Here is a 16,142-nt window from a genome sequence, read left to right on the forward strand (position 1 = left end):
ACTCTTTGTCACCCTGTATCAGGATACTGGCATTGACAATTGTTCTGAAATTTGAGTATGTTATAGTATGGTTTTTCAGCCAACAGATGTCAGCATTGTCAACTGTTTTCAGTTAAAATGTTGTAGTACGGTCTTTCGCTCAACAGATGTCGGTACTGTCAGCACGGTTAGTGAGAAAAGAAAATGGCAGGAGAACGCTTGACGTTCGAGCAGCGTAAGTACGTTTTGCCTAGTAGACATAGTTATGTCGATTGACTATTCCATTTAGTTTAAACTGGGCCTCATCAGACCACACTACCTTCATCACAAACTGTTCATCGTTACTTACTATTTCCTGGTACCATTCACCAAATTACATTCGACGATCGGGATCGTCACCATTAATGGCATGCACTAATTGCGGAATGTAACATTTCCACTTAGGGTTTTTTTCAAAATTCGTCGTACATTTGTATAGTTCTAAGCCCCATCTCCCGTGCACATGAGTAGCAAACTTCTATGGTGACGTTTCAAACTTTTAAAACACGAAAGTCGACAAAGCAGGACTTGTTGCTGTAGGCGTTCTTCCCGATCTTCCTTTGTAAATATCGCAAATCGTTCCATGCGCCTCAAACTTGTCAACAATGCATTTCATTTTTAGACAGGTTGGTGGTGGTTCAGTACCAAACTCTCCTCTCCACTGACGTTGCACTTCGATGGCATTCCCAAACTTGATAAAACACTTCAAAACGTACTTAACGCTGCTCAAACGTCAAATGTGCTCCTGCCATTTTCTTATCTCACTAACCGTGCTGAACAGTACCGACATCTGTTGAGCGAAAAACATACTACAACATAGTTTTTAACTGACAATAATTGATAATGCCGCCGGCATCTGTTGGGCGAAAAACCATACTACAACATACTTAAATTTCAGAACAATTGTCAATGAAAATATCTCATACAGGATGACAAAGAGTGTATACATTTAAAAAATCACACGGAAATTACACCTATTGTTATATGAACATACATTCTACTCTAAATATAATTAAATGGGTAATTATCTCGTTACAAAATTTTACAAGTTTCTCAATGTTTGCGTAAATAAAATGTAAATATTTTGCAGCTGGTGCTTTTAAGGTAAAGTTTGACTATGTATAACATATTCTACAATTATATGCCTACAGTTAGTGCAAAAGGTATTGATATACCTACATAAATTATTTAAAAGTCTTTACAATCACTACTCCATAGAATTTTTTAATGAATGACGAAACTAGTTTATTTTTTGGTCAATTTTATAGGTGTATGAATACTTTTTGCACTTACTATATTTGTTTGGTGTAATTATCTTTAGACAATAAGCAAGGAAGGACGAAACACAGAAAAGTCTCCCTTCAACCACCCTACTGTAGAGACAAAAGGCCATCCAACCACTCACACTTTATTTCCTTATGTTATTTTCACAAGTGGAAGTAGTAATGCCACAAAAAATAAGAGGTTTCGTAAAAATGCACGAAATATATGAGTTTATAGGAAGAGACGCAAATATATAGGAAAAATACAAAATACAGGAGCATTGGAAAGCCTGCAATGTCCAACTGTATCGCGCATGTGCAATCCATCGTCATGAGATTGCCAGGAGGCAACCAAGAGTATCTCGTTAGTCATGAAATATGACAGTGCGGTCGAATGTAGTCTGATGCCACCGAAACAACATGTGAGAGGGATTCATTGTTGCCCTTTCCGACGCTAAGTTTACGGCGTTGCACATCGTAGCATTGTGTAAAATGCGTAATTTTCTTGTAAATCATGCCACTGTGAATCATATTATAGAAAAATGTACGGCATAGAGTCTTGGGACCATCACACCGACGCAAGCAGCTAGAAATCGGTCTTCCATGTAGAGAATCCCACCACTATTGTGTGTGTTTCGGCGTATGGTTACCTCCGAAAGTCCCCACATACAGCGTGGGATGGCCAGCAAATGCGACAATCAACCGCGCCACTCACAAGGATTTACGCCTCACGGTCGTTCGCAACAGCAACATGAAACTCGGTCATGTGTTTCACTGAAAAAAGAACTGCAGGACGCCGCGTCGTATGAACGCCATCTCGGTGTTCAGTGGAATCAGTGGAAGTTTGTTGTTACCTTTGATTAGGTGTGGATTTACCTCACACTGCCATTACATACAGACCTATCGACACCAAAGGGCGAAGCACATACTTGCACCAGTGCGCAGAGTGCTTTCCAAAAGCTTCCTGATTGTGGCCCGTTTCTCGCACATGAACAAACTGTGCCCCCCAAAGGTGGAACCAATGTTGCGAACTGCTAGACATGTCCTGACTAAATGTACAGTCCGCAGCAAAAAACCTGCAACATGAGCATGTAAGTTTATTGTGAAACAACGAAGTCTTTTGCTCCAAGATGAGTGAGCAGGAGAGGACGCAGAGGTTTCTCTCGCGTGATTCGTGCCACTTAGACGTTATGTTGATTCCCTGGGCTGTTAGGTGTTGTTTCACAATAAAATTACATGCTCATGTTGCAGGTTTTTTGATGCGGACTGTACCAGCATAAAATCTCAGCATTTTACAGACAAGATGTGAACCCAGGTTGAACCGTACCAAGAAAAGGCATTCGGCCAAACGGGGAAAACATATCGCCGAATTCTATCGTAGTATGGAACAGGAAACTGGAATTTAGGCAATTCCCTTCTCTAACTTCCCTATCAAGAATCCAGATGCGAATCCAATGAAGTATTGTGCTTTCGGACCCCGTAAGCCGCACCTGTTCCACTGTCGAGTCCGCACACTGTCTCCAGCGTGTGGAAAGTCTGTAAAGAGGACCCGTAGTCCAGTTGCAATGCAATCTCCTGCAATGGAAATTCCAATACCGAGCAATAGCCAGTAGAAGTGGCCTGCAGGTTTAACACAACCGGTGGTGGCAACATGACATTTCCTGGGTAACTGGCACATTCAAATTCCGCCCAATATAAGTGACTCAACCCTCGTATATAATACAAATTAATTTTGAAAAAAGAAGGGACATTTCGCTAGACATAAAGAAGGAATCAGTAAAATTATTTCATTAAAACTCTCATTCATTTCATAGGCTGTTAATAGCCACATTAACCTACCTTTTTCTCGTTCAGGGTATTATCAACAGAATCTTCTCCATCAACTGATGTACTCGCACGCGAGCTACCACTTGCTATATTTTGCTGTGAAACCACACTGACACGTTCTGTCCGTTGTTCAACTTGAACTTTAGTAGTCGATAACTTATCACCACTAACAGATGGACCATCTGTCCTGCCCCCAGTATTCACAACGGAATGCTGGAAACTCCTTTGTGTTTCCAACTGTCTTTTTACAACGTCACTTCCATGCAAAATAACAGAAGTCTTCTGAGCACGAGATGGCGCCTGATATATAATATTTCTCTTTTGACTGGTGTAATCTTCAGTGTAAGATTCCACATTCCAGTTGGTTGCCTGCGGCTCTGGAGGTACGGGTATGCGATTACTTTGCTCTGGGAATGTGTTATTACCAACTGATACAGCTGCTATTGTACTGTCTTCAAGATGACGTGGTTCTATAGGTTTACGATATGTTATTACAGAATGCTGATCATACGTAGTCACTGAAGGTACATGTCTCTCGGGAACAACTGGATCAGAAGAATTATTAGCAGTGAATGGCTGACTCATTTCCTGGACGGAAGTTCTTTCTTCATGCTTAGACACCACAAAACGTGAATTGCGATGATCTTCATACTCATGTTTTCTGCAAAATAAAAATACAAAAATCCAATAGATAAGTCATATTTAATAATTTTGCCACCCCGGCCATTATAAAAATACCCCCCTCCCTATTGCAAATCAATGAACATCGGTGTAGAAAATTTGAGACAATGGCTTAATGACACTAAAATGACCAGATGAACCAAGCTCAAGAATTTGTAATACAAGTCTGTAACAACAATGAAACAGTCATATTTCTTACGCTGGCGGCTAGGTTATAAGGTATCAGAGCTATAGGGAATTCTGAAAAGTTAATCAACAATGGAAAAGTTTTGAAATTACGCTCACAGAATAATGGAAATAATCGGTGTCAATAATAAACATAAATTAACAACTAGAATGTTAATTACCTTCTCTGTAGCCAAACAAATTATTGTTGTTTGACTATTTAGTGATGTTGAAATTCCTTGTCATATTTATATGCGTACGCAGTAACCATTTTTTTTTTTTAATTTCCTGAGCTAACGAAGAAAAAACTGAACAGTGCACGTAAATATAGCATTGCTAATACGCATACTTATATGTGAAATTTAGAAATCGGACTGCTAATATGAATATTTATATGTGAAATACAGAAGCTGGACTGTTAATATACATACTTATATGTGAAATTTAGAAACTGCACTGCTGATATGCATACTTATATGTGAAAATCAGAAACTGCACTGCTAATACGCATACTTATAAATGAAATTTAGAAACTGTACTGTAATACGCATATTTATACGTGAAATTCAGAAATCGGACTGTTAACACGCAAACTTACATGTGAAATTTGGAAACTGCACCGCTAATACACATATTTATATCTGAAATTCAGAAACTGCATTGCTAATACGCATATTTTTATATGAAATTCAGAAACTGTACTGCTAATACGCATATTTATATGTGAAATTCAGAAACTGTACTGCTAATACGCATATTTATATGTGAAATTCAGAAACTGTACTGCTAATACGCATATTTATATCTGAAATTCAGAAACTGCAAATATTTTATTTCTTTTTTTTTATACCAACATTTTACGAGGCTACTTTCAAGTGACACACAATGGACTGTTATGTTTATCACACTGCCTGAGGGATAAAAGAAAGCGTGCTAAAAATCAAGTGATGAATAAAAAACAATAAGTATGGTACAGAAAAGACTAAAGAGACGGGCTTACCTTGTACCATCTTTCGTACCAGAGTTTCCTTCTACCGCTGACGGACCAAGCCCTTTACTCTCTTCATTCTGGTGACGAAATATTCCATGCTTTCTCTCTTCAGTCCTTCCCCTTTGGTGTGACTGAGGCACTGGTTCATGATCATCATCATCATCATCATCACTGTCAGAGAACACACCGCTATGTTCCTTGCTCCATGCATATTTAATCTCGCACGGTATATTCCCGTAAGATCGAACACTCACTGGAATCGTACTTCCCTCTTTCGCTTCACTAGCTTGTCTGTTTAAACGTGCCGGCAGTAGAGCCCGCACCAGTTGCTGCTTATTATCCTCGCTTAAAGCGGAATTTTGCGCGTTATCTACTTCAAGTGGATTATTTACATCATCCATTGCAAAGGGTTTTGTGTCTTTTTCGACCACTACTACCACTTTTTTTACGCGTACTGTGTTTTTCGGATTTTCTTCCTTAATACCGGTGCCACTATAATTTGATGTTTTTTGTATACTGGCATCTAGAAGGGTTTTTGCACTATTATTCAAGCATGAATTATTACTACCTTCACTTGTAGTTGGGATATGTGACTCACCATCATCACACCATTCGTCTTCCAGATGTGAAACAGTTTCGTTCACGTTATGACGTGTGTTATCATTAATTGTTTGCAACACTGAAGAATTCGTGTGAATTTGTACAGGATAAATATTCGCAGACGCTGTATTATTTACACCTACTTCCTGTAAATTCGCTGTAGCAATGTCTTTTGTTTGCCTAAGATTTGAGCTGCTGTTGGAGCGTAAAAACTCAACCATAGATGTTATTCCAGGTGCTGATTTTCTGCTCTTGTTATTGTTGCTATTGGATACAGACGAACCTTGTTCTGTGAATGTGGTACGCGAAATAGTAGAAGCGTTACTTGTACAAAATGGAATAACGTTGGAAGCGGATTGAGAAATTTGAGTTCGATTATCCAAATTGCTATCAGGAAACGGCTGCAAACCAATAATTTCTGAGTTATCATCCCTAATTGGAAGAATAGACGCTTCTAATGCTCCATTATCCGCTGTAACATAGTATTTCTTTTTCCTTAACGAGGATATATGGCTAAAAGGTGGTAATCGATCGCAAGTTGATCCTGATTGTGTATTGTGAGTGTAACGTGAAATTTCTGGATTTTCGGATTTCCCTTGATCAACATGGCGCACTACTTTTACAACAGCCATAATTTTAGGATGAGACACTTGTTGATCAGTGACAGTGTCCTGGTTACTTCCACTGCCATCAGAAACAAACATATTAAGATCAACTTTAGACCTATCAACGCTAGAATTGCCAAAATTTTCATTTAGTTCGCCAACAGCACGAGAAGTCAATTCTCTATTAAAAGGGTCTTCAATCACTGGTTGTGCTGGGGTAAGCATTTGGTCCACATTTCTTGTGCCTGTTCTATTAATTACCTCAAAACTATTACCTGTCCTCATGAGATTTTCACTCGAATTTGTACCACGAAAATCTGCACTATATTGTCTGTTCAATAGTTCACTATCAACTGAAGATAATTGGGCAGTAGTTTGGTTAGTGTCTGGGCGCTCACTATTGTTAACTTGTAATGAAAGAGAATAATGAGATCTTTGAATATGTAATTCCAAATGGTTTTCGCTGGCAAGATATGCACCACATTTAGAGCAGGGAAATTTGGCCAAATTGTTATCCTGAAAAATAAAGAATTAATATTACACCTTGGAATAACATAACATTTTCAAAAACAATATTAAAAGTATGACACAATTACTAGTATACTTGTAAATAGTGTTTGATATTTCTGTTGGAATTTTGTGCACATTGGGCACATATCAAATTTCAGAAAAAATGACATGAAATCCTTGAGTTTTACGTCCACGGTTATGCCATGCAGGGTAAAAAAGATAGTGATAATGAGAAATGAATAAAATAAAGTGGGAGGAAAAGAGAGAATCCTGAGAAAACCCACGCAAACTGTGTTTGTCCACTACAAAGTCTACTTAGCGCGAGCTGCGATGGAATCAGGGAACCCATGCACCAGAGGTGAATACTCTATCACTGAGCCTCCATCAACTTTTAGAATCTTACATACTTTTTTTTTTATGAGTTTTTATTACTAGCTTCGAGTGAAGTATGTTATTACTATGATAACTAACAAATGGTTGAACTGTTAATAACATTTTAGTAACGTCCTACCTCTGAATAGTTCTTAATACAAAATACTAGACGGTTCCGGTAAGTAGTAATCAATTTGATGATGTATACAATTTATTATAAGTGGCATGCTTTAACTACAAATTCTCAAGCATGAACTGGTTCAGAAGATTGTGAGGAAACGCATATTTCATTTCAAATTACTTAAAAGAATTCAATGTAATAACAGGAAGTTAGGACAGGTAATTGTAGGGGAAACTAAGTACATTTATCATCTGCAGCACCGGCAATTACGCAGTGATATTATTCCGTCTTAAAGTGTGTGATGTACGTTTACAGAAGGAATTTCAAAGCCACTAACGAAGACTAGAAATTCTGTCGTAACTCTTCGGTATCTGAGTCAAAGGTTAAGTCACTATTAAATATCAAATGCTTTCATTAACACTAATCTTTGCACAAATACTGCATATGAGACTATCGTATGATTCCAAGCTTTATAGACAGATTTGGCTGGCTAGCTTGATTTTAAAAGAATAAATCATGTTACAGTATAGTACTAAAAAAAATCAACGTCTGTATTCATCTTTACTTATTCACTTATTTATACATATTTTTGCACATTTCCAGCATCTACAGATAGAGACATGATTTTTTGGTGACGTGCGAAAACGATTTTTTGGGTGAATGCAAGATACTTCCAAGAATCCATTCTGACACCTATCTATCGGAGATACATCCCACAATTGTATGGAATGGACGCGAACTAGGTGATGATCTAAATGGACACGGCTTCGAGTCATACCGCCAGAACATCACTACGTTTTTATCATGAAATGGCAGGGGAATTAGGAATTCGTGTCATTCTGTTGAAGATATTCCTGTGAAAAGCCAGTCCAACTTTTTTTTTTTTTTGCGCGTTTGGACTGTCGACACAACGTCTTCAATTTCGTCCCTGGATGATCTATGAAGAGCGTGCAGGGAGGAGTGGAGACAGAATTCCCATGCCTGTTGTCCGAAGTTTGCTGCAATGGAAACTGTGATGCCATGTGATAGTCCACAATGTTGGGAGTCCAATAGAACATGATCGGTAGTGGGGGCGTGATGTCTCTTAAGGTGAGTACCCGTTAAAAATGGTCGGATATAAAGCGAACAACTTTCTGTACTTATGGATTCAGGCTGGGCAGACGGCGAACTTCCATAGCATTTTGCCGATATTTATGCGCCGCATTTTTGATCTCAAGCGAGAGAGAGAGAGAGAAAAAAAAAAGAAAAAAGCACATAGTATAACTACTACAATGTTGATTATACAATTTATACACATTTACAGACAGTGTGCGAACCATAAAGGTTTGAGAACCAACTGTGTACAAAAACATAGTACAGAGAATACGCGTCCAGCAGTACTTTGCAGTTGAACTAGGACTTACCCCATTGCATATTACATAATGCTGCATCATTTCTTCGACGCTAAGAGCTGCGAAATGGCAATTTTTGAAAAGGCACCTAATGCAACCTTCGTTCTCTAAAGCAATCGACCAACTTAATTGATGGACATCAGTGTAATCCCGTCTTCTTATGTCATCCTGTCCCATGGGCGTTTCTGTTGGAGAACCACTAAAACAGAAAGAAAAAAATTACTAATAGAGCTAAAATTATATAGGCACATGAGAGATCATTTAAATTAACAAAGAATTGGTTACTTTTCCAATATATCCTTCCGTGGAAAATTAAATATCTCTAGGAGTATCGGAACAAGATAGTTCTGTTTTCAGTGGTTAAGTAATAAGGACAAAAATGAATGAGAGAAATAAAATACGGAAAAAGTAATATATACCACCAAATAAATATAACGCGAGAGAGGGATACAAAAAAAAAATAAAATAAAATAAAAACGAACAGAGCACAGTGCACGAAAGAAAAACAACGTAAGTTAGAAGAAGAACAGTGTCTATGCTATCTCACGGTTGCCAGATCCAAAATACACAAAGGTAGGTACCCAAATTTCATCAATTTTGCCAGAATCCAGACTTAAAGTCGCTTTATATTTATAAATAAAGAATGATTAATGATTCAAACGGGAGATTAAAGAATGATTAATGATTTAAACAGAATATTAAAGAATGATTAATGATTTAAACAGAAGATTAAAGAATGATTAATGATTTAAACAGAAGATTCAAGAATGATTTATGATTTTTAAACGGTAGATTAAATGATTAATGATTTTTAAACGGGAGATGAAAGAACGATTAATGATTTTTAAACGGCAGATTAAAGAATCATTCTTTATTCATAAATATAAACCGGCTTTAAATCTGGATTCTGACAACATTGATAAAATCTGGCTATCTACCTTTGATGTATATTTTGGATCTGGCAACAGTGACGTAGCATAGACACCGCGCTTCTTCCAACTCACTCTTTCTTTCATCTACTGTGCTCTGCTCGTTGTTTCTAGTTCCCATCTCTTACGTTATATTTATTTGGTGGTATGGCTTCCTTTTTTCTACGTTACCATTGACGACGGAACTAGCTTATTGTTGCGATACATATGGAGATATTTAGTTTTTCCACGGAAGGATATATTGCTAAGTAACCAATGTTTTGTTAATACTATAAAGCTGATAGAATGCACTTTCAATAGCGAAATATTAACCTTGATATCTACATAAGCAACCGTATTATTAAATTATTAAAATGGTGAGTGGAAACACTAAATTCCGCTGATTGCGTCAATATTTTAAAGGACGGTTTCAAGCACTTACGACGTGGCCTTATTCACCAGGAAAGTTACTCACATTATGATCGAATCTAGTAAATCTTTTCGGACTATCAGCCACGTGAAGGTATTGACAGCCGATGTTTCGAATGCAGACATCGCATTCATCTTCAGGGATTATAATTAAGAGACCAGTGAAGTGAGCATGTATATATAGTGACTATTTAGGGCCAGATCCATGAATAGAGGCTTGTGATTGGCTGAGGGAAATGCTGGCTTCTGATTGGCTGTTGTTGTGACTACGAGAAATGGCTTTGTTGAATGTCTCTTTTTTGTTTCTGAAACGAGCTGACCAGACAGAACTGAGTTGAAGCTCATTGTCTCTGTGGAGACTGTTTCTTTCCCATGAGATAGCTATGGCTTCCTTTATAGCTCTATCCCAAAAACTGCTGCACTTAGCTACTATGGTGGTATTTGTAAAATCAGTTCTGTGCCCGAGCTCTAGGCTATGTTCCGCTAGTCCTGACTTTTCGGCTGCGTTTCAAGTCGGAGACATAAGATTTCAACGACCGGAAAAGTCAAGACTAGCCGGTACTGGTCAGCCCTTTTCAGGAACAAAAAGCAGACATTCAACAAAGCCATTTCTCGTAGCCACGAAAACAGCAAATCAGTAGCCAGTATCTCTTAGCCAATCAAAAACCGACATTTCCCTCAGCCAATCACAAGCCCCCCCCCCCCCATTCATAGCTCTGCCCTAAATGGACACTTATATACACATGCTCACGTCTCCGGTTTCTTCCTTACAATCTCTGAAGATGAATGCAATGTCTGCATTCGAAACCTTGGATGTCAATACCTTTACCTGGTTGATGGCCCGAGAAGACTTACTAAGTCACGTCGCCACGAAAAATTCAATTCTTTCTTAAGATCGAATCACTTCATACATACAATTTACACTTTTAGTTCAAGGCTTCATAGTTGAAAGAGACCTCTTGCTGAACTAATTGTTTATGTACAACATTTTTTACAGCAATTTTTATTATATATCCTGCAATAATATTTTTTACTAGCTTCCTTTAACTCGCATTGGCTTTACACAGGTGCGAAAATACTTGAAGAAAACAGTTCCAACTACTCGTATTCTTTTCAAAGCGCCACATAAAAGGTCGCGTACGAGCATTGAAGCACTCTAGCATCCAATAATTAACTGATATTGCCTACACATATACACAATCTAAATACATTTGCAATAATTTGATTTAAAATAAAACTCCACGCTACAGCGAAAATTAGGTGAAAATACTATCTTGTCGTCAGGTTTAAGTACGCGTACAATATTTCGAAACTTTAGATAGTGTGGAGGTGCGGAAAATTTAAGCCCAAGACTCCACACTACAAATAAAGTGACTTTATAAAAGCATTTTAATAATAATAATAACTAATTTTATGGTCTATGGAATCCGGAGGTTCAATGCCACATTCATGAAAGCTCTGCATTGACTTCTCTCCTTAGCCAACTGGATCCAGTTTTTACTTTGTATTGCTATTCCTATGAGATTGTCCTCTCATCTGCACAGTGTTCGAAGTGGAAAAAAATCAGAGGCGGTATGTTTTATTACGATTTTTACTCGACATACCAGTTATCTAAATGCTGAAATACAGTGAGGGTATGTTGCCTAAAAGATTGCATTTCTATTTACATAATAACTGAAAACCACTGGGAAGCTTCTCTTTAGTTACGGAGGATGGGCATGGAAAGACTGATCCTTCGCCGACAACTTTCTAAAAACATTTAAAAACAGCCCCTTATATTGTATTATAGAGAATTATACACGAAAATGCTCGAAAACAGAGTTTTTAAGTTAGTGGGAAAGCTTCCGGACCATCCACTCGACTGAAGGGTATTCCAAACCCTCGGAAGAATCCCTCCCCCCCCCCCTTCCCATAGCAGACAACTCCTAAATCCGCTCATGCTCAAAACACATTTATATGAATTAAGACAAGAAGACACACACATACATACGAAAGAAACAATTCAAGATGACACATCAAACTATAAACTCGATTAACTTCTTTGAAGACATCTCATTTTAAAACCAAAGGTAGGAAAACAGATAACAAAAATGTCGGTGTTGACAACTTAGAAATTATTTCTACATAGGGAATAAAATATTTTTACATGTAAAGGTATTCGTCAATTACTGTGTATAAAAATGGATTTATTAAAGGTATTTAGCATCTACTCTCCCATGACGGTAGATCTTGAATAATCACTAAAAAACCAGAGGCGGTGTGCTTTCATCACTGAAAAAAACAGAGGTGGTATGCTTTCATCTCTGAAAAACCAGAGGCGGTATGGCATACCACCGCATACCGTCTCACTTCGACCACTGCGTCTGCGCCTAACTCTTCCTAATGATCTTTTTCCGATTGGGTTTCCAGACAAAATTTTGAAAGCGTTTCTATTTTCTTCCATTCTGGCTTAGAGGTCTGCACGGGCTCGACCCGAGCCCGCGGGCCGGGCACGTGTCTACAAATTATTTATCACTTCGGGCTCAGGTCGTAAATTTTTAAATATGAAACCACATTTCTCGATTGGACCGTTCTTTCTGTAGAACTTTTGAAAGCACTTCTAAATTTGTAACTTGAGACGCCAACACTAAAAAATCTTATTATTATTGTGTAATTGAGAGCAAAGCTAACTGTGTAGTGAAGACTGAAAACACTAAAAGTTAACAGAAATAAACATGCTTAGTGTTGGCAAGAAATGTCACAAAAGTTTGCACATGCCGATGTGCTTAAGGTTAATGTTGAATGGTCTGTGGTTATTAAGATAAACAAGATGTAATGAAGATTGAGATTATAATATATTATAAGGACAAAGAATAGAAAGAATAATTAAGTATATGAATATGTAAGATTCAGAGAGAAGTCGGTAAAGAATATTAAGAATAAAAGTAAGATTTCAAGTGAGAATTAGGTTTGCTGATTTATATGTAGTGAACACAGCAGTTCTAATTACTTAAGCTATACTATTCCAGATAGTCTATGATAAGTCTAATTTAGCCAAATTCTTTAATTAAACATTATAATATTAACACTTAGCTTATCTGTGAGTGAAAGTTTGAGAAGACAGAGTGTGGAGATTCCACTCTTTTTTTCTTCACAGCAATCGACAATGACTGCTTTGAGGACTATCTGCGTGAGTTCAGTACACATCCATTTGAATAAGAACTTGCACATATTGGTATTTTGTTTTAAATATTTGGAGTATTCACATTTCTATTTCACGAGAATTTATATAAATGAAATGAAATATTTAGTTTAACGTCTCACTATTATGTACCGAGGCTAAGGGAGACGGAACTTATATAAATGACCATTTTCTTTCGAGAATTCATACACTATAGTTAGTAAGAAGACTTTTATTTCGTTGTTCTCTTTGAATCACGTAAGCTTTTAAACTGCAAAATTAAACCTCTAGTTGTTGCAAGTAAAAATAAAATTTTGCGTAAATTATTAAATTACTATAATTCGAGCTCATTTGATTATCACACGAGCTCGGGCTGGGATCGGGCTTAAAGGCTAAAACCTATTTCGGACTCGGGTCGGGCGAGGGTTAAACACTTCTGCCCGTGCAGACCTCTATTCTAGCTACATGACCTGCCTACCTGAGCCTTCTAGAGTTAATCACCCCAATAATATTAGGTAAACGGTATAAATTATGCAATTCCTCGTTATGAAATTTCCGCCATTCCCCATTCCTATCCCATTTATCCTTATTATTATTATTATTATTATTATTATTATTATTATTATTATTATTATTATTGTTATTATTATTATTATTATTAAGTATTCCAAAATTATTTTGAAGAATAAGCGAAGTAGCACAGAATTCGACTTAATTTTGTAAATAAATATATATACACAAATATATTAAAGGTAAAAATTTATTTTGTCCTTATTTATTTTTGCTAGCGACAGAAACATGAGTTGTCAAAGCTCAGAACTATTTCTCCCATTACTATTTTTTTCACAACGATGCTTATATCCGCGAGAACATACAGTAAAGCCTGTATTTTTCGCGAGTGCCGCGAAAAACTTGTCCTTTTAGCCCTGCTGCAGTAGCACTCAATTATTTTTCAAATGTAGTCGCTGCGGATTGCCAAGCCGCTTGCAAATAAGTACTGGATGTTTTAGAACATAAAAACAAGAATTTGGAAGGAGGTACGGTTTATAGAAATGGAGGGTAATAAAGCAATGAACTGGAACTCAGGACTGATCATCGACCAACAGTGGAATAGGTTGTTAAAAAAGCTTAAAGTACAAGATTTGAATACGGTTGTTGTATTGATTGTCTTACACGTGTTTATGTATTTATTAGTCAATATTAGTTATCTATCTATCTCCATATGTGTGTGTATACATGTATATATGTAATTGTATATTTATATATAGATATATGTGGTTGTATATGTATAGGTGCTTATATTGTATGCGTGTTTTTTTAAGTGTATGCGTAATTGTATGTTTATCTGTTTATATATATATATATATATATATATATATATATATATATATATGTATGTATGTATGTATATATATATGTATGTATGTATGTATGTATATATGTATATTTGTATATATTTATATAATTATTTATTAGTTTAGATTAGTTCTGCTAAGATTGTCCTTTTTAGGTGTGTGTGTAATTATTTACAACACATAGAAAGCCTCGGTATAGAAAAATACAAATCAGAATACTTCAAGGGGACTGGCTGCTGCCAGGAGCCAATCAGAAGCAAGATGTCTCAGCTTTTGTTTGTGCATAAGTCTGGCGAAACTGTAACACGTATGTAGTTTTTTATGTGAATATATTGTTTTGCTCAGCAAATAGTTTGTTTTATGTTTAAGAATTTTAGGAATGATCCAAAAAATGGATCAGAAGATTGCGATCTTGGTCAATAATTAGATGCTGGGTCAGAAACCACAAAATTTTTGAACGGCCCCTAAATCGATATTTTGTATTTTTTTACGGAATAAGGACATCATACTGACTTAAATGGTAGGTTTGGTTTGGCTACACTATATGTAGTTCTCCAGATATAAAGCCTACAAGAAAATTTCTGCCTGAAATATATTGGATCTTTTGATCCAAAAAACAAATTGCATTGTAAAACTCAATATTGCCAACAACAGTGCATATTTTCAAGTGAAACTATTCTGATAAGCAGATGCCAAGTCTTGTAAGATTGAAAAAGACGGGAATTGCGAAGAGTGGTCTGCGTGGTAGTAAATTACACTCATTGTTCACTGCGGAGTGAAAGTCCGCAGGAGACCACTGGACGGCTTAATTACGAATCTAAAATAAGTAAATAAATAAATAAATAAATAAATAAATAAATAAAAAATCCAAGCCAACAACCGATAAAATACAGGGCTAGCGTAAATGACTCATTCATTTTGAAAAGGTTATACACGTACACATTATAACGATATCATGTATTTCTAGTATTATTACTTGTATTTACGGGCAATACGTCTATTAAAATATGCACAAGCTAGCTAAAAGAAGAAAAAATATAAAAAGAAAATTAATTTCCTACAGATATTATTATTGATGTTCTGTTAACATAGCAATCTGACGATGTGTGTTATTGGTCGTCATAGCAACGAGAGATATATGATATAACAAAGGATCCAATCTTGTATAATCTACATGTATGTTATTTTAAAGGGTGTAAATGTTTTCTTCATTACGTATTATAATAAAAGGTAATATCAAGATGGAGTGTTTACGTGAATTTTAGAAAAAGGTAGTAGACTAGATTATATAAATTCCAACTGTGGGCTATAGTGTAACGCTACATAAATTGGTGATTTCCGCCGCAGGGTTATATCTTATGGACCTTCCATTATATAAATTGGTGGTTTCCGACACGATTGCGTTACAACATATGGAAGGTATATGAAAAAAAAAAAAAAAAAAAAAAAAGAGAAAAAAAAACACCAATCTAGCAAGTTTATACACCCTCTATAAATGTTCAACATGTGTTCCTTTGGTGACATGACATACGTCCAGACGATACTCGAACTCATTCCATATATTCTGTAGCGTAGTCTTGTCAGTTGTCTGCACTGCACCACTCATGCGTTCTTTCGGCTCGACTAAGGATTGCGGTAGTGGGGGTACTAAAACAAGGTCCTTAAGGTAGCCCCACAGGAAGAAGTCACAGAGCGTTAAATCAAGAGATCTGGGAGGCCAGGGGAACGAAGCTAGATCATTCTCACC

At 36.6% G+C, this 16,142-nt stretch overlaps 1 protein-coding gene across 1 annotated transcript in view; it reads right to left on the reverse strand.

Annotated features, from left to right (window-relative positions):
* Positions 1–16,142, reverse strand: part of LOC145684330 (uncharacterized) — a 134,860-nt gene that overhangs the window by 79,048 nt on the left and 39,670 nt on the right. Inside the window, exons 8-10 of the mRNA XM_081756528.1 lie at positions 8,556–8,742; positions 4,954–6,665; positions 3,120–3,768 (exon numbers count right to left, since the gene is read on the reverse strand). Of these exons, the coding sequence (XP_081612654.1) occupies positions 3,120–3,768; positions 4,954–6,665; positions 8,556–8,742 (2,548 nt within the window). The remainder of the gene's footprint in view (positions 1–3,119; positions 3,769–4,953; positions 6,666–8,555; positions 8,743–16,142) is intronic.

The sequence above is a fragment of the Thermobia domestica genome, chromosome 4 (assembly GCF_964235325.1).
Source record: "Thermobia domestica chromosome 4, izTheDome1.hap1.1, whole genome shotgun sequence".
Lineage (NCBI taxonomy): Eukaryota > Metazoa > Arthropoda > Insecta > Zygentoma > Lepismatidae > Thermobia > Thermobia domestica.